This window comes from Myotis yumanensis, unplaced genomic scaffold (genome assembly GCF_028538775.1).
Source record: "Myotis yumanensis isolate MYYU_CA2020_CCGP unplaced genomic scaffold, mMyoYum1.0.hap1 SCAF_13, whole genome shotgun sequence".
NCBI classification, from domain to species: domain Eukaryota; kingdom Metazoa; phylum Chordata; class Mammalia; order Chiroptera; family Vespertilionidae; genus Myotis; species Myotis yumanensis.
In genome coordinates this window covers 53,608,085-53,633,989 of record NW_027223764.1, presented here as the reverse complement: position 1 = coordinate 53,633,989, position 25,905 = coordinate 53,608,085, and the positions used below count along the sequence as shown (strand labels likewise).

The 25,905-nt window shown below is 41.6% G+C and overlaps 1 protein-coding gene and 1 non-coding gene across 2 annotated transcripts; one reads left to right on the top strand and one right to left on the bottom strand.

The window, feature by feature from the left end:
- Positions 1 to 946: 946 nt before the first annotated feature.
- Positions 947 to 17,370, top strand: ZNF239 (zinc finger protein 239). The gene is made up of 3 exons (XM_070433130.1): positions 947 to 1,072; positions 9,588 to 9,764; positions 14,640 to 17,370. Exon 3 carries the CDS (start codon positions 14,789 to 14,791, stop codon positions 16,130 to 16,132), a length of 1,344 nt encoding a protein of 447 aa, XP_070289231.1. The 5' UTR covers positions 947 to 1,072; positions 9,588 to 9,764; positions 14,640 to 14,788; the 3' UTR covers positions 16,133 to 17,370.
- Positions 17,371 to 21,176: 3,806 nt separating this feature from the next.
- On the bottom strand, positions 21,177 to 21,280 carry LOC139022270 (U6 spliceosomal RNA). Its single transcript, XR_011473653.1, has one exon. It is a non-coding gene; the product is annotated as a U6 spliceosomal RNA (small nuclear RNA).
- Between the last annotated feature and the right edge of the window lie 4,625 nt (positions 21,281 to 25,905).

Here is a 25,905-nt window from a genome sequence, read left to right as displayed (position 1 = left end):
GATGCCGAATGGCATTTATTCGGTTCAGAATATTTTTACAGGTAAAGACGAAATTACGGGTGATATTTACGTTCTTTTCCCCCTAACAAAATGTGAAAAACGCTTTAATGGGCATTTCTAAAATAATTCTTACCCGTTTTGTAATTTAAAAATAAATAATAACGTAAATGAACTCTCAAAGAACAGCTAAAAGCAGTCCCCTGGAAGCAGGAACCCAGGCACCTCCACTCAGTGCCCGGAAAGCCGGGGTAGCAGGGGACGGGCATCGCAAGTGTACAACGGAAGTGTCTGTGGCCCGCCCGCGGCTTTCTGGGACTTGTAGTTCAGAGCCCCCGCGGGCGGAGACGCCGCTTCCAGGCACTGGATTCACGTGGGAGGTGAGCGGCGGGTGGCGGCTCGCAGCTGGCACCGCCCGCAGAGAGGCGGCGGGCCGTGGGGCCTCTCTGTTGGGGGAGGGCGCGCGATCCGGGAGGTGCGGTCCGCGGCGCACCAGCCACCGGGCGCTGCGACGCCGCTGCGGCTCCGAGGGGCCCTGCTCTCACCCGCGCTCCTGGGGGCTTCGTGGTTGGCCTTTTCTGCCCGGTGACTGGCCTTCTTTCAAGGAGGTTTCAAGTGGACACGAGGCAATCGAGCAGGGCTCCCGTGAGGGGCCGAGGTTTCTGTCCCCACAACACTGTCCTCATTAAAGGTCTTCATCTGAGCCCTGCACTCCCAAAATGAGTCAGGTTGAGGAAGGCGTCGCGGGCATCCAAAATTCATCACGAGAGATGATACCTCCAACCCGAGAGCCCCTACTGCTCCAACTAGAACTTGAGGGCGGAAAGTGGACACATCCTGGAGCTGCTAGGGGCAGCTGGATGTACCGGGAGGGGGGGGGGGGGGGGCGCCTTGGTCTGATGACCCAAAGCCCAGTGGAGAGAGTGAGGGGGGCCGCGCGGGGAGACAGGACAGGCGCCTCGAGAGGGTTTCCTGCAGGAGCAGGAGCTGGGGGACTTGACTTTCATGGTTGTTTCTCTTTTGCTAGCTCAGCTTCCCAGGACTGTGCTGCGAGGAGGGAATGACCAAGTTCCAGGTGAGTTGGGGTTTCTCCTCTGAAAATGCTGTCTCCCTGAGAACGCAAGTAACCTTTCTTTCCTGGGACCCAGGAAGGACATCAGCATTAATGGACATCAGATGTCAGGTCCTGTCTTTGTTCTGTGTCATTTTTCCCTTTATTGTCGGACTCCAGTGTGAGACATACGGTATTTTATGGGTGTAGCAACATTGATATCCTAAGGGCATGGACTAAGGCATCCAGCCATCAGTTGCTGCACAGGTCTCCGCTGCCTTTAAATTACACACCAGTTTTCACTGAGCTGCCCTCTTCCTGAACTTGGCTCCCTCCCCAGAGCACTGGGCTCAGCTCTTGTATTTGAAGACTCCACACAGCATCTTTGCTTGGTCATCTCTGATAAAGCCTGCCTTTTCCTGTAGACACTTCACTCATATTGAGTCATTCAAAGCTATTGCGTGGTCAGTTCTTTGCTAAGTGGTCGCAGGAAAACCCACTCACTCCCAGAAATGCTCGTCAACCAGGCTGTGTATTAAAATTATTTGTAGTGTTTTTTAAGAGTTAAGGTTCCTAGGTGCCACCACTCCCAGACCTACTAAAAAGAGAAATTTCACTTTTTTTTGTCTCCTCGATCTTTGTACATCCATTAATTTGTTGCATTTATTGTCAGATATTTCTCTACTTGCTCGATGTGAGCTTCTCTAAGACAGGTAAAAGGTCCATCTTTTATGCTCCGATTGCTTACCAACATATCTACATGTTTAAGTGGTACAATAAATTGTTAAATTACCAATTAGCACTTTTTTAAAAAAAATGATTTTTCATTTATCTCCATAAAACCATTTCTAGAAAGTTACCTCAAGATTGGCACTTAGAATCGTAGAATGCTTTCGATGGCAGAGTCGGCCAGCCCCTCTGCCTTGGTGCCATCACTTAACCGAGGAGACCGCTGATTCTGAGGGAGCCGGAAGGAAGCACCAGGTCCTGGTGGCAGAGACCTAGCAGAGCAGGAGGGTAGCCCCATGCTTTCTAACTCCAGGTCGTTTTTTCACTATAACTGAACAGGTCATGACACCAGAAACTATGTGAACAAAATATAAATCAGGCTGAATTTTAAGGAAAAAATAATTGGTTCTTAACCAAGACCATCTTTTTGCTTAGCAAACACAATCCTCACATACATAGGAAGTGACCGAGAACTCCTATAACAATTGATTTGGCCCGGCTGGTATGGTTCAGTGGTTGAGCATCGACCTATGAACCAGGAGGTCGGGGTTTGATTCCCGGTCAGGTCACATGCCTGTTTTGCAGGCTCGATCCCCAGTGTGGGGCCTGCAGGAGGCAGCTGGTCAATTATTATCTCTCATCATTGATTTCTATCTCTCTGAATCTCTCTCCCTTCATCTCTGAAATTAATTTTTAAAAAATTTTTTTAATTGGTTTGTTTAAAGGACAGTAAACGGCCTCAAGGTACTGAGAGCATGCCATCACTGTGCCTTGCAAAGTGATTGAGGACTTCAAGGGAGCTTAGCATGAGTAGGAAGACCCAGTGTGTCTATATTTTCCTTCCTTCTCTTTTACCTGTTTCCAAGTGAAGATTATTTTTTCACTGCTGATGAAATTGTGGATTGCTAGTGTAATAAATTTTGAGGTTCTGGTGTATATTAATAACTGAATTTAAAGAAGGGACTTCATCCCACCAATACTTGCAGAATGTTTTTATTTACCAGGCATTGTTCTGAGTCTGCTGAGAGGCAGCAGTTGCCATTTAACCATCCCTTCCTCTGTGACTTGGGTAAATCACTTCACCATTATGAACCTTAGTTTTCTCATCTGAAAATGTGAGTGTTGAATTTGATGCGCTCGCGGTTTACTTGTAGCATTTGATTATTCTTTTAAATTGAATGTAAATTTATAAATACCATTTAGATTCTGAGCTCGTTGTGCTAGTTGTTGAGAATTTAAAGATTAGTTGAGCGTGGCTCCTATCCTTTAAAATCTTATAACCAATTTGGGAGACAGTCTTAATAGCTATGTAGATGTATATGAAAGATACTACGAGATGTTGGAGGAGGACGCACCTAACTCATCCTCATGCTTCAGAAAGGAGGTTGTTGATTGTCCTGAAACTGAAAGTAATTCCGAAATGGGTGAGAGAAATAGAAGTCAGAGCAGAAGCAAGGTGTAAACGGCTATTCTAGACTAGAGTGTGACGTTTAGATGACTACAGGTAATCCAGTGTGACTACAGCTCCTGGCCACCTCCTGCATTACTGTGTCCTGCCCCTCCGAAGTAAATTGTTGGACCCAGCTAGGATGGGCTCTGGAAAGAAAGTAAAAAGCCATGTGATGTGTGTAGTTTGGGGGAGTTCGGCATTTTTGGTGGGCGGTGGGGTGGTGGGAGGGACAGGAAACTACTAGTCCTGTGACCTTCCACCTGGGTTGGCCCTCAGGATACTGAGTCCACTTTCCCAGAGTAAGCACGAGGTCCACCTGGGTGACCCATGCTCTCCACTGATACCGGGGAGACTGTTCATTATCCAGGGTCTTTTAGTTCCAACTTTGTCTTCTTTAGCAGGACCACTATTTTCTTCCTCTGATTCCTTTCATTTGGTCCACTGTCATACCATTTCTCATCTTCGAATTTTCAACGTGCTACAAAGTTTATAGTCCACCAACACAACCTTTTCATTCTCAGCACAAAATTCTCTCCACCACTTTGTGGGATTTTTAAAAATTACTAAATCTATCTAATCTATGAATTGAAAAATGTCAGAACTTGTATTTGAAGACTTGGTAAGGAATTCTTGTGGTCTAGGTAAGAAATGAAGGCCTTACCTAGGACAGTGGCAGTGAGAGTAAAGAATAGGTAACACGTTGGAGGGAGATTTAGGAGACAGCACTGACAAGATCTGAAGTTACCTGAATATTGTTGAGGTAGGGAGGGTGTCTTAGACAACCCAGACAACGGGGTGGAAAATGAATAAAATATAAAAGGGGAAAAGATAACTGATGGACTTGAATCTCAGAAGGGAAGCAGGGATTTGATCTGAAATGCATAGGAAGAAGTTAGCGTTGGACAGAAAGAAACCTTTTTCTCTTGAGGTCAAGAAGTCTGGTTGAAAAAGTGGCAAATCCAATGGCTTGATATTCACCTGGCCCTGTTGTGAGAAAGGGTACATTTATGTCCCTCTTGGGCAACACCTCCACTTCCATTTCTTCTTTGTCCCACCTTTTTGCAGGGACTTGCAGGCTGCTCTGGCCCTTCCTCAGACACAGTGGAGACCTGTGACCTTGAGGACAAACTGCCGTTTGCCTCACTACCACCTTCTCCACTGGTGACTAGTAGTCAGGTCATTCCTGGGGGGTAGGAGGGAAGGGCTGGTTGTCCTCAATCTCCTGAGGAAGGAGTAGGTGGTACCCCTTCAGCCTCAGTCCTAAGATGTGACCCTTCTGAAGGTTACCGGGCATGTCCCTCGCTCAGAGTTGAGTTGCTCCTTTGGGCTTCACTTAGCTCTCGGTCGTTTTGTGTATATTCTGCCCTCTGCTTTTCAGCATGTGGCCTGTAGACTGCTGGCAGCCCACAGTTGGTTACCGGTATACAAAGATATAAGTGTTGCCGGTGGAAACAGGATTCTTTCACGGTGTCGCAAGAAATGCATTTCAGGGACCCATGCACAGGAGGACTTGAGTGTAGTGTCAGATTTATTGGAGTGAAATAAAGGACTGCCCCCAGGTGGCTCAGGTCCATCTCCCTGCAAAAGAAGTCCTGGGCCTGGTGAGCACAAGTGCCCACCAGGAGGGCTCAGGACCCAGAACTGCAGTGCCGTCACCCTGGGCTCCAAGTAGTCCAGCGCAGTCTTTGTTCCCGGCTGCACTTGCCTGTGTCTCATTTCCCCATCTGCACATCTGCCGCCAGTGCTCAATGGTGCCGGGCCACGACCCAGTGCCGAGTTCCAGCTCACCCGCAGCTGCCAATAGGGGAGAGAGCACTCCAATGCACAAACAATGAACTGCTGGCCTTTGTTACGCTTCCCCTTGGGTTTGGGAGAGAATAGGCTTTCTTTCAAACTAAACAATCGCCTTCCTAATTCTTCACGGGCTTGTGCTGGACCCTCCCCTAACCAGTCCCTTTCCTGGATCTTCTGGGGTTCCACGCCCTTATTCTGTCTGATCCTTTTCCCAGACTAGACACCTCCCCTTTATGTTTGCCATTTTGGCTTCTACTGCACATGCCTCAGCAAAGGAATTTCCCCTTTACTGTTTCTCCCTGCCCCTAGTAATCCGGGGGAGCCCCTGACTGGTCCCTGGGGAGATTGGAGGGCAGTTCTTCCTCCCTACTCAGGGGTCGGGGGAGGAAGGGATGTTAATCCCCTTGGGGAGGGGGAGGTGATGCAGCTATCATCCCCTGGAGTGTCTGGAACCTGTAGCTTCCTAGTCGATCAGACTCAGCCAGTTTAGCTCCCTTCTCTTTTGTCAGTAACTGGCCAGCTGCCTACCCTAACATAAGGACAGAGATTGAGTGTTTGAAACCTTTATATCTGTTAAATCTAATACTTTTAAAAATTGGTGTTGGTATTTTATATCTTTTTTATTGTATTTTACAAACCATCAGTCTGTGACACATGAGAAACTTACCAGAGGCAGTTTGAAAATGTCCATTGAAGAAACCCTAAGGAGCCAGATTCACTGTAAAGTTAACTCCTCTTAGGTGCCAGGCCCGTGTGAGGCCTTCAGGACACAGCTATGAACAAATCAGACAGCCTCTCTGTTCTTAGGGAACTTACATCTTAATGGGGAGAGACAGACAGTAAATAAGAAAACAAATGAGTAAGAAAATGAGATAAGGCATAAGAATACAGGGAGAAGTGATAGTTTGGGGGCATATCTGGTATTTTTGATATAGACATCTTTGCCACAAGCATTTTCATGCCTAAGTAATTAGCAATTAGTAATGGCAATTTTTCCATTAAAATAAAAATCACAAAAAAATAAAAGTGGCACTAAAAAGGGCATAAAACTTAAAAGATGTATTTGAAATGCAAAATATTCAAATACATTTTAAAATATGTGTAGGTTCATGGGAATACTGCTCAAATAACTGATTTTATTTTGTGGATTGTACCTTAGCATTGTTTTTATGCTGTGAGAAATGTGGGTTTAACTCTGAGCCCTCAACAAGACCATTGTAATGTGTTTTAAAAAGAAATCATGGCCCTGGCCGGATAGCTCAGTTGGTTAGAGCGTTGTCCTGGTACACCAAGTTGTGGGTTTGATCCCTGGTCAGGGCACATACAGAAATCAATCAGTGAACTCATAAATAAGTAGAACAACAAATCGATGTTTCTCTCCCTCCCCCTTCTTCTCTCTCTCTCTCTCTAAAAATCAATTTCAAAAAATAAGAAATAAACTGTTGGGCCCAATCATTGTTATTGGGAAGAAATGCTCTCTGCTTTAAGAGTACCACCATGTCTACTTGTCACTGTACAGACCATTATGGCGACTAGCTCAGATTCACATATAATGCAAAAATGGGAGTAACTGAGAATTTTGTCAATTAAGAAATGAAATCAAACTGACAACTTGCTTAAATACATTAAGTCTGCTGAAGGTTGTTGATTTGTTGTGGAGAAGTGAAAACAAACAAAAACAGTTAACCAGTTCTTTTATCTTTTCTACAGCAGTTAATTGATTTATCAATAGAGAAATGAAATCAAATAAACCAAAAAAATTGAACTGTCAACCAGTTTTGTTTTGTGTGGTTTTATTTTTATTGATTTTTTACAGAGAGGAGGGGAGAGGGATAGAGAGTTAGAAACATTGATGAGAGAGAAACACTGATCTGCTGCCTCCTGCACACCCCCTACTGGGGATCATGCCCACAACCAAGGTACATGCCCTTGACCAGATTCAAACCTCGGACCCTTCAGTCAGCGGGCCCACATTCTATCCACTGAGCTAAACCGGTTAGGGCTGTTTGGTTTGTATAGCAGAACTGCCTTACAGCCAGTGAGTTAACAGGGATAATGTTTGCAATAAAAATGCTTGTGGAAAAGATGCTATGCAAAACTACCTAGAACAGGTGTTTTTTTATTTGTTTGATTTTTTGTGCGACTGTGGATTATGGTCAAGGAAATGCTTCTCAGAGGAGATGGCAGTTCAGCTGAGACCTGAATAAGGAACCAGGCATGTGAAAGATGTGGGAAAAAACATTCTGAGCAGAGAGGACAATATTGCAGATTCCCTAAGTTGGGATGTTTGATGTGGTCTAGGATCAGCCTAGTGACACACAGGAGGGAAGAGTGACTCTAAGCTGGAGAATTGACAAGACCTCAGTCTGTAAAGCCTGGCAGACCAGAAGGAAGAGGTGATTTTACTCGATGTCCATTGAAAAGTTTTTGGAGGATTTCATGCCTGACATGGTGTATGTTTTAAAAGATCACCCTGGCCCTAGCTCGTTTGGCTCAGTGGAGGAGCGTCGGCATGCAGACTGAGGTCCCGGGTTCGATTCCAGTCAAGGGCATGTACCTTGGTTGAGGGCGTGATCCCCAGTAGAGGGTGTGCAGGAGGCAACTGATGGGTAATTCTCTCTCATCATTGATGTTTCTATCTCTCCCTCTCCCTTCGTCTCTGAAATCAATAAAAATATATTTTTTTTAAAAAAGATCACCCTGGCTATCATGTGGGAAATTCATTGTGTGGGGGAGCAAGAGATACATATCAGGAGGTGGAGAGTTAAGGAGAGCTGTGACTCGCAATGCTAATAGTGCAAGATAGAAGTGGGTAGATTCAGGTATGTTTTAGAGGTGGAGTTGATAGGACTTGGTGATTGATAAAATGTGAGGAAGAGAGAAAAGAATCAAAATGACTTCTAGGATGTGGGCTTGAGTAATTGGGTGGGTCATGTGACATTTACTAAAATGGGCACAACTAGGAAAGAGCAGATTTTGGTTTTTTTCTCTGTTGAAAAAATGCAGATTTTGGTTTTAGGCAGTTCCACCAACCAGAGTTTAACATTTCTGTTCAGGACTATCTACAAGCTGGTTATGAAAAATATATGCAAACTCCCAGAACACACAGAGGAACCAATCAAACCTGCACCCACATGCACAGGAGCCTAAGCCTCCAGCTTTGGGGAGGTGAGGATGGAGGGCTACAGTCTGTGCCCTGGTTGTGAATGGGGCCCCAGCAAGGAGATTGGGTTCATAGTTTGTGATCCAGCCAGGTGATGTTTGGGGGTCGGGTGGGTCATAGGAACGCGCCCAGGGGCTATGGTCCAGGTCCTGGTTGTGTGTAGGATGGATAGGGTCAGGGTCCTTACTGGGTCCTATTTGTGGGTAGGACGAAGACCTGGAGTCCTGCATCACGGGTTGGGGTCCAGGTCCCTGGGGCTCATGCCGGAACTACAGCACAGCGCCCTGTGCTCCCCCACCCTCCCTTCCACAAGCACACCATTCTTGACGAAGCAGCTCGACACCCAGCCATTGCCGCCCCCTTGGGACTTGAAGATCTCCAGGCACGGCAAGATGAAGCTCGAGTGGACCAAGCTCACATCCACCGAGCCATGTGACCAGTTGCAGCTGATGGTCACGAAGCACTTCATCAGGTGCTCGAACTCTCAAGGTGTGCCATGAGGCCCACCCACCGCCTAGAGCCTGCATGACCTGGACTCGTCCAGCGGGAGCTGAGGCCAGGCCACTGGCCAGCAAGCAAGGAGTGGCAGCCGAGAAGAGCAGATATGGATGGATATTGAGAGGAAGAGGTCTGCTGAGGCTTACTAAGTTTTAAGGGCCTTTTAGATACCCAAGTGTAGATGTTAGGCAGAAAGTGGGAGCCCAGAGTTGAGGAAGAAGATAGAGATAAGTTTGCAAATACCTAGAGAGTGTGTTATGGTTGTATGTATATGTGCTGTTTTATTTTTTCCAATAATGTTCAAGTACTTGGTTTAGAAGAAGAAAGGACATAGGATTGATATGACTATGGAAAAATTTGTGATCTTAAGTATACTGTGGCTGAGAGGAAAAGGCAAAAGGTTAAAGGATGATGATCTTGATTAAGCAGGTGTGATAGAAAAGGAAGAACATAAAGAATTAGAAGATGTTTTAAAAGTATAGCTATCAAGATATTAATATTTCAAAAGCAGAGTGGTCCAAGTAGTGAAATGGCCCTGATTATGGTAATTGAGTGTGAAAAGAGACAGATCATTGGGACTATAGAGGTTAAAAATGTCAGGTTAGGGTGTTGGGTAAATTGTTCTCATGTGTGTGGGAATCGTCAGGATAATAATAGGAATGGGTGGAAAGGACAACTCAGCAATGACCATGAGATGACAGTGACATGGAAAGATTAAGCAGCTGGATGGCTTGAGCCTGAGTGAATTGTGGGCAGGAGAGGAAGGGTTTCGAAGGAAGTAGTGAAGTAGATGAGAAAGGAAAGAGTTTCCAACAAAACTTGATTTGAATCCCTCAGATCCCTGAATTGCACGCTTCTATACCCTTCTCACCTTTTCAAGTGCTCCAACCTCACCTTCCTTCCAGGGCATTTGTGCAAATCGTTGTCAGTAAAGGAGGAGCGCTTACTGTTTTAGGAGCCAGTAACATTCGAGGATTTCTCTGTGGACTTCACTGAGGAGGAGTGGGGTCTCCTGGACCCTGCTCACAGGAAGCTGCACAGAGCTGAGATGCCACAGCCCTACAGCCACTTGGTCTCAATGGGTAAGAACATGAACCTGGACACCTGCCCATTGGAGTCTTTGTTTCTTCAATTTTAAATAGTGATGGGGCCCCAGGAGTTGTAGTTCAGGAATCAGAGTGTCCTAATTTCTTTTTGACACAAAAGGATGTTTCTGATTATTCTAAGCAGCTAAAGAACTTTACTTGGTAAGAACTGGAGAACTGTAGCTTTACTGAGTCATCTGAGAAATCATACCTGATCCATCCCTGATATGGCAGAATTTGGTACTGATTTGCTTTCTGCACAGTTACCCAACCCCTGTGTATTTCCCAGATATGATCTTCCAGTTGCACAAAGTTGAAGTTAATTACATAATGAAGAATGACTCCAAAGGAATCAGCAAGGCATCATGGCAAGTTACAAATCCATGAAAGAGGAGTCCCTTTTTATATTTTATTTTTTTAATTAAATCTTTATTGTTGAAAGTATTACATGTCCTCTTTTTTCCCCCATTGACCCCTTCTAGCCCGACCCCAACCCCACCCCCGGCCCTTCACTACCCTATTGTCTGTGTCCATGGGTTATGCATATATGCATACGCGTTCTTTGGCTGATCTCTTCCCACCTACCCACCCTCCCCCACCTTCTCTCTGAGATTCCACAGTCTGTTCTATGTTTCTATGTCTCTGGGTCTATTTTGTTCATCAGTTAATATGAGTGAGATCATGTGATACTTACCTTTCTCTGGTGGGTTTATTTCACTTAGCATAATACTCTCCAGGTCCCTCCAGGCTGTCTCAAAGGATAAGAGATCCTTCTTTTTTTACAGCTGCATAATATTCCATGGTATAAATGTACCACAGCTTTTTTATCCACTCATCGACTAATGGGCACTTGGGCTATTTCCAGATCTTGGCTATTGTAAATTATGATGCTATGAACTTAGGGGTGCATACATTCTTTCTGATTGGTGTTTTGGGTTTTTTAGGATATATACCTAGAAGTGGGATCACTGGGTCAAATGGCAGATCCATTTTTAATTTTTTGAGGAAACTAAGAGGAGTCCCTTTTTAAATGTTTAAGGAGTTCTCTTTGAAGTTCTCCGGTCTGTGGAGAAAGCTGAGGCTTCAAGGATACTTTCCACAAACTGATCTACCTGTATCTATTCACTTACTCTCCCTTCTAGCTTTTCAGAAAGTTGTGGTCTTTCTCATTCACGCTGACCTTCTTATCTGTACTCCGTCTTCTCCCACGTTTTCACCACCTTGGTCTTGCACCATCTTTGCTTGGACTTGATTTTCATTAAAAACCCCACTGCCCTGCAATATCTAGTTCCCTTTGCTTCTTTTCTTACACATCAGAGAGTCATCCATCTCCCCTTCTGAATATAAGACAACATCTGTCTAGAGATAGATAGGAGTATAGCTGATACAGGTTTTCTCAAAAAACTTTTGACTGCTTGCAGCAAAGAGCCTGAAACATTTCTGATGAAATAATTCATTTTTAGGTATCTACCCTTAGGAATTAATCAATAACTTCAACTGAAAATTGTGAACAGTCATTATAGAATTATTTAATACAGTGAAATAATTACTCACCAAATATATCAGAGGGGGTTGGTTATAGAAATTAAAGAGGGTCATATACTGGTAAGAGAAAAACATGTGGCCATTAAAATATATACTGATCAAGACTTCTTAATTTTTATTGAATTTATTGGGACAACATTGGTTAATAAAATTATATAGGTTTCAGGTTTACAGTTCTATAATAGATCATCTATATATTGTATTATGTATTCACCACTCCAAGTCAAATCTCCTTCAATCACCATTTACTTCCCCTTTACCCTATTCAATGTTCCCCAATCCCCTTTTCTTTCTGGTAATCACCATGCTGTTTTCTGTCTCTGGGTTTGGGGTAGGAGGAGTTTGCTCACCCCCTTCACCTTTGTCACCCTACCCCTCAATCCCTCCCTTCTGACAGCCGTCAGTCTAGTCCAGCCGTGGGCAAACTACAGCCCGCAGGCCGGATCCGGCCCACTTGAAATGAATAAAACTAAAAAAAAAAAAAAAAAGACCGTACCCTTTTATGTAATGATGTTTACTTTGAATTTATATTAGTTCACACAAACACTCCATCCATGCTTTTGTTCCAGCCCTCCGGTCCAGTTTAAGAACCCATTGTGGCCCTCAAGTCAAAAAGTTTGCCCACCCCTGGTCTAGTCTCTGTATCTATGGGTCTGTTTTTATTGTTTGTTAGTTTATTTTGTTCATTAGATTCCACATATAAGTGAAATAATATGGTACTTGTCTTTCTCTGACTGGCTTATTTCACTTAGCATAATGTTCTCTAGGTCCACCCATGCTGTCACAAAGGGTAAGATTTCCTTTTTTTTATAGTCCCATAGTATTCCATTGTGTCAATGTACCACAGCTTTTTTATCCACTCATCTGCTGATGGGCACTTGGGCTATTTCCAGATCTTGGCTATTGTAAATAATGCTGCTATGAAGAGAGGGGTGCAGATAGTCTTTCTCATGGGTGTTTCTGGATTCTTAGGATATATACTCAGACGTGTATAAGAAAGCAGTTCCACTTTTAATTTTTTGAGGAAACTCCATACTGTTTTTCACAGTGGCTGCACCAGTCTGCATTCCCACCAACAGTGCACTAGGGTTTCCTTTTCTCCACATCCTTTTCAGCGCTTGTTTTTTGTTGATTTATTGATGGCAGCCATTCTGGCAGGTGTGATCTGTTCACTATTTCTTGAATTTGTGCCAGTCTTTATGAAAATTAGTTTCTACTAATTCTACTAATTAGTTTCTAAAAAATGTAAGTCTGCTTACATTTTTTATTGTCCCATTTTCCCCACAAAGTCTTTTTTGTGGACAGTATGATACTGAGGTATGCATCCTCAGCTGATGCCCAACCCTCTTTGGTGCATGCAGGCTCTACTAGCAAGGAACAGCTCTTCTAACTGGGCTTGAAATGGATATCGGAATCCAGATGGTGAGTGGTCTAGACTCCTTTTTCAGGGTGCCTTTTCAGACAAGTAAGTTATCTGAGGCATCCATGCTTTGATCTCCAGCTCTGAGATATCTCCCTTGTCAGAAACCTCACTTCAGGGGTTACCTTGAGGCTCTGTCCTGGAGTCAATTGCTTCTTTTTGTACCTTAACCAGCCCTGCCATTGTGCAGGTTCAGCATTACCTCCACTTCTGCTTCTTTTCAGCCCAACTAATACTATTAGGAGTCTTTCTTTAGCAGATCATTTACTTTGTTCTTAAGACTTCGTATGGGGCTACTTCTGGTAGCTACCCAATATTTCATTTTTTGTTGGGAAAAGGATGGTTGGGAGTATGATGCTGATAATAGCAACAACTAGTCTAACCATCAGAAATGTCTAACAGGAATTTAAAAACCTGAATTTCCAGGATAAACCTCTCTTATTTTATAGTCGTTGATTCTGACTTTGGAATTTGAATTATTTGAATTTCTAGGACTTCTTGAGAAGATCTCTTATTCCTTCAGAAATCATCTCCTGTACATAGCTTGAACTGTTCAATTTTTTTTTCTAGTTTCTAGTTTTCTAGTTTCTCCATCATTCCCAATTCATCTGCTCTTTATCATCTGGGAAGTTTCTCAACATTTTATTCTGGTGATGACAACTCTTACTTTTTTTAAGTCTTTTATAGATTTCTTTTTTGTTATTTCATTGTAATATTAGGATTTTCACTCTAATTGTTTTACCAACATATACTAGTAAGTCTAAAAATTTGTATTTTTAGCACAGTTCTCCCTCAGAAGTCCCAGATCCATATATCTCACTGCTTACTGAACAGTAAGAAGATTCCACCAGCACCACAAATTAAACATCAGATTTAAAGCTTGTCTCTGTCCTTCTCCACTCCAGCCTTTTCCTTTTGCATTCCCTATCTTATTACATAGTACCCCTAAACCTAGTCACTCAAGCAAGGAACTTGGGATCATGCTTGCTGCCTCCTTTCCCTTCTAGTTACTCATCATATGATTTAGAATGTCCCTCTCCCTCTCTCTCCATAACTGTCATCCTTACCATTTTTAATTTGCTACAGCAGTTGTCTCTCTACCTAAAGTCTTGCTCATTTCTGATGAGCAAGTCAATCTTTCATTCCCAATTGAAATCCTTTAATAGTAGCTATAAATCTTTAAAGGTTTTAGCCCTAAATCCTCAGTAGTACACACCAAGCTCTTTATTCTGGCTCCTGCTTTCCTCTCCAGGACGCACTTTAGCATTGATATAGTGCTATCATTGTTGATATATTTGTCTTTCTTCCCAGTAGGCTCTAGCTTGTTTACTTTCTTGTATCCCCAGCATCTATTAAAGTGGATTACCAATTCAATGCAAATTTACTTAAAATAAAATGAAGTAAAGTGAACCAAAATGTAATTTGTGGCAAGGATGTGGGATTCATAGCCTTCTGCAGAGTTAGGAGAGGAATACTTTTTTTTCTTAAATATATATTTTTTTTTCTTTTATTGATTTCAGAGAAGAAGGGAGAGGGAGAGATAGATAGAAACATCAATGATGAGAGAGAATCTTTGATAGGCTGCCTCCTGCACGCCCCCTACTGAGGATTGAGCCCACAACCCGGGCATGTGCCCTTGACCGGAATCGAACCTGGGACCCTTCAGTCCACAGGCCAGTGCTCTTTCCACTGAGAGGAATACTTTTATTGGCTATGCATAAAAGTGACAAGATTTATATTTTGTGTACAAAGTCTTTTCTCTGACATTAATCCAAAGTACATGACTATAAGGACAAGACTGAACTATTTCCTAGTTATTAAGGCTTTAAGACTTAAACACTCCACTTCTGAAATCTTGAAATCTATCCATTGTTTGTTTTTATCACTGAATTTTCTTTGTTCCCTAGGAGACTTGAATGAAAATTCTGTGGAGAATCTTCAAGAGAAAGGACTTGGGGATCTTTTACATGAAGAGCTTTTCTGCTGGCTAATTTTGGAAGAGATGGCCAGTACCATAACTGGGAGTAAGGATTAAATTGTGAATCTTCAAGGAGAAATGTACAGGAGCCCTGAGCTAGATCTTTCCCTTTGTCAAAAGTGGGGAGAAGCATCTTCTCACGCTTCCAGCAACAAGAGCAGTGGCGTGGCCCTTCAAGGTGGTGATGTCAACAAGTATTTAAGTGCCATGGAAAGTGAAGAGTATTTGTCTTTGAAAGTTCCGAGCAAAGTGGCCACACAGGACTCCTCAGTGACGTTTTGTAAGAATGAGCCCCAGGATCCTCAGGAGAGAAAAAGTCTGTTTGTAACAGAAGAAAGTACTGAGAAAAAAGTATTAGGAGGGAAAAGTCCACCCATAGACCACTGTTCAGAGACCCTTCATATTAAACTTGTGTCTGATGTAATAGAACTGGTCTCACCATTGTTCAGTGGTGAAGCTATTTGCCAGAAGAGCCAATTGAAAGAATCCTTGGATCCCTTTGACTGTAACTGTAATAACATTTATGGTTGGAAATCACAGGTGGTCAGTCATCAGAGAGCTCCTACAGAGAAGCATCCCTGTAACCATTATGACTCTGGCAAAATACCTAATACCAGCTCAGATAGTCATCCATGTGAGAAAATGCACAGTGCAGAGAAACAATACCAATGCAGTTGGTGTGGTAAGGACTTCAGGGAGAGCTCAGAACTACTACTTCATCAGAGAGACCACACAAAAGAAAAGCCCTACAAATGTGAGCATTGTGGGAAGGGTTTCATGAGGAGCTCAAGTCTCCTCATCCATCGAGCCATCCACACTGATGAGAAACCTTATAAGTGTGACAAGTGTGGGAAGGGCTTCACAAGGAGTTCAAGTCTGCTTATTCATCATGCAGTTCATACAGGCGAGAAACCTTATAAATGTGATAAGTGTGGGAAGGGCTTTAGTCAGAGCTCTAAATTGCATATCCATCAGCGAGTGCATACTGGTGAGAAGCCCTATGAGTGTGGGGAGTGTGGAATGAGCTTCAGTCAGCGCTCTAACCTGCACATCCACCAGCGAGTCCACACAGGAGAGAGGCCCTACAAATGTGGAGAGTGTGGCAAGGGCTTCAGTCAAAGTTCGAACCTTCACATTCACCGGTGCATACACACAGGGGAGAAGCCTTACCAGTGCTATGAGTGTGGGAAGGGCTTCAGCCAGAGCTCAGATCTCCGCATCCATCTCAGAGTTCACACTGGGGAAAAGCCTTATCACTGCGGCAAGTGTGGGAAGGGGTTTAGCCAGAGCTCCAAACTCCTCATCCACCAGAGAGTACATACTGGAGAAAAGCCCTATGAGTGCAGCAAGTGTGGGAAGGGCTTCAGCCAGAGCTCCAACCTCCACATCCACCAGCGAGTTCACAGGAAAGATCCCTGTTAACAAACTCTTCAATTATATGCTTGTACTCTAAAGACTTAAATATTTTTAACATCACTCTGTCCTCTATATTCTATGAAGAAAGATGAGTTATTAAGATTTCCCTCATTCATTTGAAGTATTTAAGTGCCAAGAACTTTGTTATATTATACAATGAATTCCTTGTTCTAGTTCCTTAGATAGGTGGAGTGAAAACAGCTGTACACTAGCTCAGCCAGTGTTGTTAGAACTACACTAGAGGCCCAGTGCATGAAATTTGTGCATGTATAGGGTCCCTAGACCTGGCCAGCAATCAGGGCCGATCATGACCTTCATTCCCTGGCTGATGGCTGCTAGCCAGGGCCTTCCTTCATTCTGCGCTGCCCCCTGGTGGTCAGCACACATCATAGCGAGTGATTGAACTCCTGGGGGGACACTTTGCATATTAGCCTTTTATATATATAGATACCCGAATTTATAACTGCAAGGACATTACATTTATCCAAGTTCAACATGTTTCCCTTTGTTCACAATCTCTGAGAAAACGTAACACTGATTTCTCTTCAAATCATGTGTCTTGTGTTTTTCATATTTCTTTCCAGCCTGAGTAGCCATGAATAAACTATAATTGTATAACATACTGGTTTTAAGCCATGGGGTAGTTGGAGATAAAATCAACATAGAAATTTGTTTTGTTTATTGCAAAAACATACCACAGTCTGTGGCCACACAACAAGAAGATGGAGAAGAGCTCCTTGTGTAGTACAACCCATACACCACTTTAGAGGATGTTGAGCCCCAGCTCCCCACAAAGCAACAGCTCGATAACATAACTACCATAGTTGTTTTTTATGGGTGTAGCTAGTCTATTGGGTTCTTCTAGATCTCACCACCTCATATGATTCCCCAAACTAGAGCCAGGTAGGTTATATACACTATGTTGAAACATTGCAAATTAAATTGAAACCTACTTGAATGAATTCAGTTTCTCTCTCAACAATTCCCTCTCTGTTTTCTTAATTTTCTTGACCACCCATGTTCTATACCAGCGGTTCTCAACCTGGCGGTCAAACGACCCTTTCACAGGGGTTGCCTAAGACCATCCTGCATATCAGATATTTACATTACGATTCATAACAGTAGCAACATTACAGTTATGAAGTAGCAATGAAAATAATTTTATGGTTGGGTCACAACATGAGGAACTGTATTTAAAGGGCCAGAAAGTTGAGAACCACTGTATACCAAGCAAGATAAAAGAGTCAGGAGAGTTTCTGATATTTATCTCTGGGCTTATCTCTTCTTTTAATATTTGATTTACTAAAAAAAGTCATTTGTTTTTACAGCATCTCTGGCCTCTTTAGACCTCACTATAGACATCTCGTATTTATAAATTATATTTGGCTAAAAGTATTCCATATGAAAGTAGCTATATTAAAATTTTTAAACCATATTCAGGTCTAGCCAGCGTGGCTCAGTGGTTGAGTGTCAACCTATGAACCAGGTGGTCACAGTTTCATTCCTGGTCAGGGCACATCCCTGGTTTCGGGCTTAATCCCCAGTGTGGGGTGTGTAGGAGGCAATCAATGATTGTATATACAAAACTAAATTGGAATTTACTATACAATGAGCTCTTCATTGCAGCCCTGAATTTCTAAATGGTGGTTAATGAATCCTCTAGCAGTGTTCTGGAGGCTGCCCAATGATCCAGATCTGTTTTTCTCCAGTGATTAGTATTCATATGTGAAAAATATCAGGGAAAATATGCATGCTTTGTTTACTAACTAGCCTGAGAGGTGAGCTTATAACTGATATATCCAGCCAAAGGCAACCTAACAGTTAATTGGATGTAGATAGCAGGGGAGGTATACATTAATTTAGGGGAAACATAGCTAATCTCTATTGAGGATGAAGGAGGTTGACAGATTAAGATATTTACCCTACTTAAAGAGACAGCCCAGAATATTTGACTCCAACCCATAGCAGTCCATATGGAATGATTAGGGTAATAACTAAGCTTTTATACCCAAAGTCTTAAGTGGGTATAAAATAGCCTGTTTTTCCAGATTTCCTCTTACACATAAGTTACCAATGTTTTTAACTATGTTTTTACTGTCTCTTTTAAGCATTACCTTTCTTTTTTTTTAAATATATTTTATTGATTTTTTACAGAGAGGAAGGGAGAGGGATAGAGAGTCAGAAACATCGATGATGAGAGAGAAACATCGATCAGCTGCCTCCTGCATGCCTCCGACTGGGGATGTGCCCGCAACCAAGGTACATGCCCTTGACTGGAATCGAACCTGGGACTCTTCAGTCCGCAGGCCGACGCTCTATCCACTAAGCCAAACCGGTTAGGGCAAGCATTACCTTTCTTAATACAATTGAAATGTGATTAGTCCTTGGAGAGCATGTCACTAATTATGGGAAGGAAGTTTAGAGAAACTGAAATATAAAAAAAGAAACATGCATAAAAAAAAAAAACAATGGGATATGTCACATTTCATCAGATCTTAAGACACCATGGATTGTGAGGGGAAAACTGGTTGATTTTTTATTAGAATTGCTGAAAACTCATTCCTTTTCAGAGTTCAAGGGTTGCCCTAGTTCTTGTTTATTTTGAACAGGACCTTTGGGTAGTTTTGTTATCGGAGAAATGAGTGGATGGGTTCTCTCCATTGGTAGTGGGAATGGGGTTCTTGGGGTGCCATTGGAATAAGCATTTTTGGAAGCCCCCACAGGAAGATGAGATGTGGTAGAAAGCTTTATTTGCATGGAATTACATCCCTGGGATTCGAAGTCCCATTTCCCTTAATCGAATCCTGGAAGAGGTGCAGTTGGGGATTCAGCAGAGCTAGAAGCAAAGCCAGAGTTTCCGTTCCAGTTTAGCATTAAGCTAGTTGCAGTCCATTTGTCCATTGTGTGTGGGGATCACATGGCCTGGCCATGGACCACGTGGTCAAATGCAGGAGCATGAGAGTCCTGCAGTCAGGAATGCAAGAGACAGGTGCATGAACCAAAAGGCAAGAGAGCAAAATGCTTTGTTTAAGAGATTATCTCAAACCTTCCCGTGCTTGCAGTGGCCACACAGACAAGTACTTTCCCTGTGTCACCCACACTTTACCGGGCATGCCTCTATTTTTCCTTTGTCCAGTTCCTTCCCCCAAGATCTGCGGGGAACAGTCCTGGAGAGTGTTAAACTGCAGCTTCCTGGCAAAGCTGCACAAATGGCATGCCCATAATATTTGGCCTTCCATTTGCTCCTTTCCAGTTATTAATAACTAGTTAATTACAACTGTATCAGTCTCAGTAATCATTATGTTCAATTGGTAATTCACTACTTTAGCAAAGGATCTAGGTTACAATTTATTATTTATTGAGTACGTGAGACAAGCATTTACAATTCTTAAAATTCTTTTTTTTAATATATTTTATTGATTTTTTACAGAGAGGAAGGGAGATAGAGAACTAGAAACATCGATGAGAGAGAAACACCACAATCAGCTGCCTCCTGCACACCCCCTACTGAGGATGTGCCCGCAACCAAGGTACATGCCCTTGATCGGAATCAAACCTGAGACTCTTCAGTCCACAGGCCAATGCTCTATCTACTGAGCCAAACCAGCTGGGGCTTTGCTTTCTTTATGGATTGTATAATGTCTTCAGTTCAAGATACTGGTGATTATGTGATTACTACTTGTAGTGACAGTTCCAAATTAGATTCTTTTTAATTCTTCCTTCCCAGTGCCCCACACTGACAGCCAGAAACATAGAAGTTCACTTTTGCAGCTCCATAGCCTTCCTCATTGTATTTTTATTGGAGAGAAGGGTTCATAACAGCTGGAGTGCAAGGCTGAACCCCAGGTAATGAAAGCAAGGGAAAGTCCAAAGAAACGTGGTCGCCAGAGTAAAACTGGCATTGGGTTGGTACCTGAGAGTAGGTGATACCAAGTAGGTATAAGAGATAGAACTTTAAAGAGAGAGAGAGAGAGAGAGAGAACTGGGAAAAGCTAACATATAGGAAGTGTGTGGCAACTGATCAGCAAGGGCTACAGAAATGTCATGGTTTGGTCAGGTAAGCAAAATGGCTAGCAGAGAAAAGACTAGGAAATGTGCTTTTATTAAACATGTCTGGTCCCCTGGACCACAATTAAAATGCTAGGGAATAATATTTTAATTTATAAAACCACAGCAATAAAGAGGGAAAAGACCATAAGCAAACAAGATCTCAACAAAAACTTGAAGACGGAAGGAGGATAACTATTGTATCAGACAGAAGCAGACACCATTGATACTGCTTGCCTATGAAGATAAGGAGTTGAAGGAACCAGTTTGGCTGCAGGCTCAGGAATGCCTAATAGAATGGGAGATAGGGAGGGAAAGCAGTTCTCTCATCCCATACACACATTCCCTCTTCCCCAATCCCTGTGCACTGTCAACCAGGGACTTACCCTCCAGCAAGAGATGGGGAAATTGGCCCCAAGGGAGAGACTTCTGTATCTTGGCATTTGATAATCCAACAGCAAAGCAAATATAACAGAGGTTCAACATTCATAAAATAAAAATGAGTAAAATTATAATTAACATAGACAAATTTTCAATTATGTATTTCAATACCTAAGTAATCCATAGCACAAATGGATAGAAAATCAGTAAAGATATATAAGATTTTCAATTAACTAACTGATGTTTCTAGAACACTCCACCCAACAACAGCATGATACAAATTCTTTTCAAGTTGACAGTTTGGGGCTAGAAACCAAGTTCCAAAAGATTTAAAAGACACGCCTAGCCGGTGTGGCTTGGTGGTTGAGCATCAACCTAGGAACCAGGAGGTCAGCATTTGATTCCCAGTCAGGCCACAGGCCCAGGTTGCCAGCTCTATTCCAGTGGGGTGTGTGCAGGAGGCAGCCAATCAATGATTCTCTCTCATTATTCTATCTCTCCCTCTCCCTTCCTCTCTGAAATCAATAAAAATATATTAAAAAAATAAAGTTAAGATGCATATTGAAACTAATACTTGCTGTTTTATTTACAACTTGATAGAAAGGTATTCATCAGTTTTTTGTTTAATATGGAATGCTTCACAAATTTGCATGTCATCCTTGTGCAGGGGCCATGCTAACCTCTGTGGCATTCCAATTTTAGTATATGTGCTGCCGAAGCGAGCACAGGAGTTCATTTTGTTGTTTCCAAAAAACATGCTGCTAGATGTTTTGGTAGGCCACATCCAAGAACTTGTAAGGAGACAGGAGTGGAGACCTCGCATAGTGATCCAGATCATCGTCTTCAATTGAGGATGATATTTCACCACTGCTTATAGAAGTTTGCAATTCTTACTTTTCCTTGGTACATCACTATCTATATAACATTAGTGGATAGGATGGAGTAAATGGGGAATTCAGAAATTCACTGCAAAGTAGTTAGTGGAACACATAAGAGGTTTATTTTTATGTTTTGACTTTTTTTTAAATATATTTTTATTGATTTTTTAGAGAGGAAGGGAGAGGGATAGAGAGTTAGAAACATCGATGAGAGAGAAACATCAATCAGCTGCCTCCTGCACACCTCTTACTGGGGATGTGCCCACAACCAAGGTACATGCCTTTGACCAGAATCGAACCTGGGACCTTTCAGTCCTCAGGCCGACGCTCTATCCACTGAGCCAAACCAGTTAGGGCATGTTTTGACTTTTTTTGTTGATAAATAAGCAGTCAATATTTGACTAGTGGTATGGAGTGTACCAAATGCATTTGCAAATGACTTGACAAAATGACTATATGACAAACCATCAAAATCTGTTATTGTTACCAGAGCAGAGTCAAGTGTATCTTTTGCAGGTTAAAAAACTGCCACTAGATGGCAGAGCTGTAGAGATGGGGGAAGGATTGCCACCATTCTCAGTATAACACAGCATAGCCGAAATGAGGTGGTGAAATAGGGGCACCAATTTCATATTCTTCAAAGAATTTCTCTTAAGTTAATAAACAATAATTAATTTTAAAAGCGAGTAAGCAAAACTTGATTTTGGTTTTGAAATATTTTTGCAACACTTTTTAATCCTGATAATGATTTCAAATTTCCCATACTGTTACAGAAATGTCTGTGCCTACAATTTATAAGGCATATACTCATTTCCAGTTTTCATTCAGGATACCGGTAACTCTACGCTTGGGAATTGCACACTTTTTCCCCAGTTCTCTCTCCAACATCTAAAATGGCTATGTGGCACACAGTATCATGATGTGTGGAATATGGTTTAGTTAATAAAATTTTGCTGTAGAATATTTTTTCTCAAAAGACCCCATATCCAAAACCAGTAAAATAAAGGGTTCTGCTGTAATTGGAATTCAAAGTGATTACATTCCTTTTTTTTACACCCCTTATAATAAGTAGAGGCTTAAAGTGTTGCCACAGTTTACATTTCCCTATTATTTTTAGTTTCCTTATTTACAACTCAATAAAAACCTTGAGCAGAAATTATTCTTAGCCAGTAAAAATTTACTGATTGTCCTATTTGGTATATTATTCTTAACTTGGAAAGCATAATCTGAAACAACTTTTGACGTTAACTGAAATAATAAGGATTCATATCTAAAATTCTTGTGAAAGATCTTGCTTATTAAGTATTATTAAAATTTGCTCTTTAGCCCTGACTGGTTTGGCTCAGTGGGTGGAGTGTCGGCCTGCGGACTGAAGGGTCCCAGGTTCGGTTCTGGTCAAGGGCATGTACCTTGGTTGCGGGCACGTCCCCAGTGGGGGGTGCGCGGGAGGCAGCTGATCAATGTTTCTAACTTTCTATCCCTCACCCTTCCTGTCTGTAAAAAATCAATAAAAATATATTTTTTTAAAAAATAAATAAAATAAAATTTGCTCTTTAAAATTAAAAAAAGAAATTCTAGAACTGAAAAATGTAATTACCAAAATAAAAGGCTCACTAGATGGGCTCAAAATCAGAATGGGGGCGGGAGGGGGGTGTATCAGTAAACTTAAATGTTAAATAATAGAAATTACCCAATGTGAAAGACAGAGAAAACATAGCAGCAAGAAAATGAACAGAGCCTCAGGGTCTGTGGGACTGCAACAAACGATCGACCTTTCATGTCATGAGGGTCCCAGAAGGGAAGAATAAAGAATGTGGAGCTAGAAAGTATCTGAAGAAATAGTGACTGAAAAGATTCCAGTTTGGGCAAAACAATTACAAAGGGCAATATGGGAAAACTATACAGACTCTACTCACATAAGCTTGAGAACTGAGATAAAATGTACCAATCCCTCAAAAGCCTACTACCACAGCTCACCCAACATGAAACAGATTATTTGAACAGCCCTATACTTACTAAAGGAATTGAATTTGTAATTAAGACTCCCCCCAAAATCTCCAGACCCAGATGGTTTCCCTAAAAAATTATAGCAAATATTTACAGAAGAGTTAAAACCAATTTTATACAAACTCGTCCAAAAAATGGAAGAGGGAACATTTCCCCCAATTCATTTAGTGAGGTCAGTATTCCTCATAAATATAGATGTAAATCCTTCTCAAAATGTTAGCAAATAGAACCAATACTATTGAAAAATAATTATACATCATGACCAAGTAGAGATTGGAATATGCAAGGCTACTTCAACATTTGCAAATCAATCAATGTAATGTAGCATATCAACAGGCTAACGAGGAAATACTTTATATAATAATTATATGAACTGACACAGAAAAAGCATTCAATGAAATACAACACCACACATTCATGATAGAAACTCTCAATAAGTTAGAAATAGAGGGGAACCATCTCAACTTGATAAAGAGCATCTACAATCCATACTTAGTGAAACAGTGCATGCTTCTCTCCAAGATCAGGAACAAGGTAAGGATGTTCACTTCACCACTCTAATTCAACATCTTATTTTAGGTTCAATTCAGTGAAATAAGGCAAGAAAAAAATTTAAAGCATACAAATTAAAACAGAAGAATTAAAACTATTCCTTTTGCTGATGGCATGATATGCTATATAGAAAATCCTAAGAAACATGCCCCCAAAGTTCCTAGAACTAATACATTAAGCACAGTCATAGACTACAAGATCAATATACAAAAATCTCACCAATATTTTTATATGTATAGAGTCTATACTATAGACAAATGTATTGTAAAATTTCTATGGAAAGGCAAAGGGGCTAGAATAGCCAAAAAATTTGAAAAAGGTGAATAAAGTTGAACTCATACTACCCAATTTTAGGAATCAGCATAAGAGTTACAATGAAGCCCTGACTGGTTTGGCTCAGTGGATAGAGCGTCGGCCTGCGGACTGAAAGGTCCCAGGTTTGATTCCAGTCAAGGGTTTGTACCTTGGTTGCGGGCACATCCCCAGTGGGGGGTGTGCAGGAGGCAGCTGATCGATGTTTCTCTCTCATTGATGTTTCTAACTCTCTATCCCTCTCCCTTCCTCTCTGTAAAAAATCAATAAAATATATTTTTTTAAAAAGAGTTACAATGAATACAGTGCAGTATTGATGAAAGGATACACATATAAATCAATGGAACAGAGTCCAGATCCAGACACACACGAAAATAGCCATCTAATTTTTAACACTGGAACAAAGCCAATTTTTAACACTGGGACAAAGTAGTAGTGTCAACAAATAGTGCTGGAAAAATTATATAGCCATTTGGAGGAAGAAACCCTTGATCCTAAACCTCACACCTCATTAAAAAAAAAAAAACACTAAAAATAAATCTTATATCTGTATGTAACATGTCAAAGTGTAAAATCTTTACGAGAAAATACAGATGAAAATTTTCAAGATCTAGTGTTGTGCAAAGAGTTCTTAGATAACACCAAAGGCAAAATCCATAAAATAAAAAGTTGACAAACTTCATCAAAATTAAAACTTTTGCTCTGCAATACTGTTAAGATAAACTACAAGCTGGAAGAAAATTTTGCAAATCACATATCTGACCTATATTTAGAAAAAAGCTGTCAAAACTCAACTGGAGCCCTAGCCGGTTTTGCTCAGTGGATAAAGCATCAGACTGAAGGGTCCCGGGTTCGATTCCAGTCAAGGGCACATGTCTGGGTTGTGGGCACGATCCCCAGTGGGGGGGCAAGCAGGAGGCAGCCGATCAATGATTCTCTCATCGCTGATGTTTTTATCTCTCTCTCTCCCTCTCCCTTCCTCTCTGAAATCAATTTTAAAAAATTATTTTTAAAACTCAACTGGAATGAAACCAATACTACCCAAAGCAATCTATAGATTCAATGCAATCCCCATTAAATTACCAATGGCATATTTCACAGATCTAGAACGAACGTTCCAAAAATTCATCTGGAATAAAAAAAGACCTCAAATAGCTGCAGCAATCCTGAGAAAGAAGAACAAAGTAGGTGGAATCTCAATACCAGATATCAAACTGTATTACAAAGCCACTGTTCTTAAAACAGCTTGGTACTGGCACAAGAACAGACATATAGAGCAATGGAATAGAATAGAGAACCCAAAAATCGACCCAAACCACTATGCCAAATTAATACTCGACAAAGGAGGCAAGAGCATACAATGGAGTAAAGACAGTCTCCTCAAATAAATGGTGTTGGGAAAATTGGACAGATACATGCAAAAAGATGAAACTAGACCACCAACTCACACCATACACAAAAATAAACTCAAAATGGATAAAAGACTTAAACATAAGATGGGAAACCATAAAAATACTAGAGTAATCCATAGGCAGCAAAATTGCAAACATATGCCGAAGGAATTTCTTCTCTGATATTGCTCCTAGGGCAATGGAAACTAAA

What these genes read in the sequence shown, in the direction of transcription:
- ZNF239 (XM_070433130.1), top strand. Translation starts at nt 14,789, where the DNA reads ATGTACAGGAGCCCTGAGCTAGATCTTTCCCTTTGTCAAAAGTGGGGA.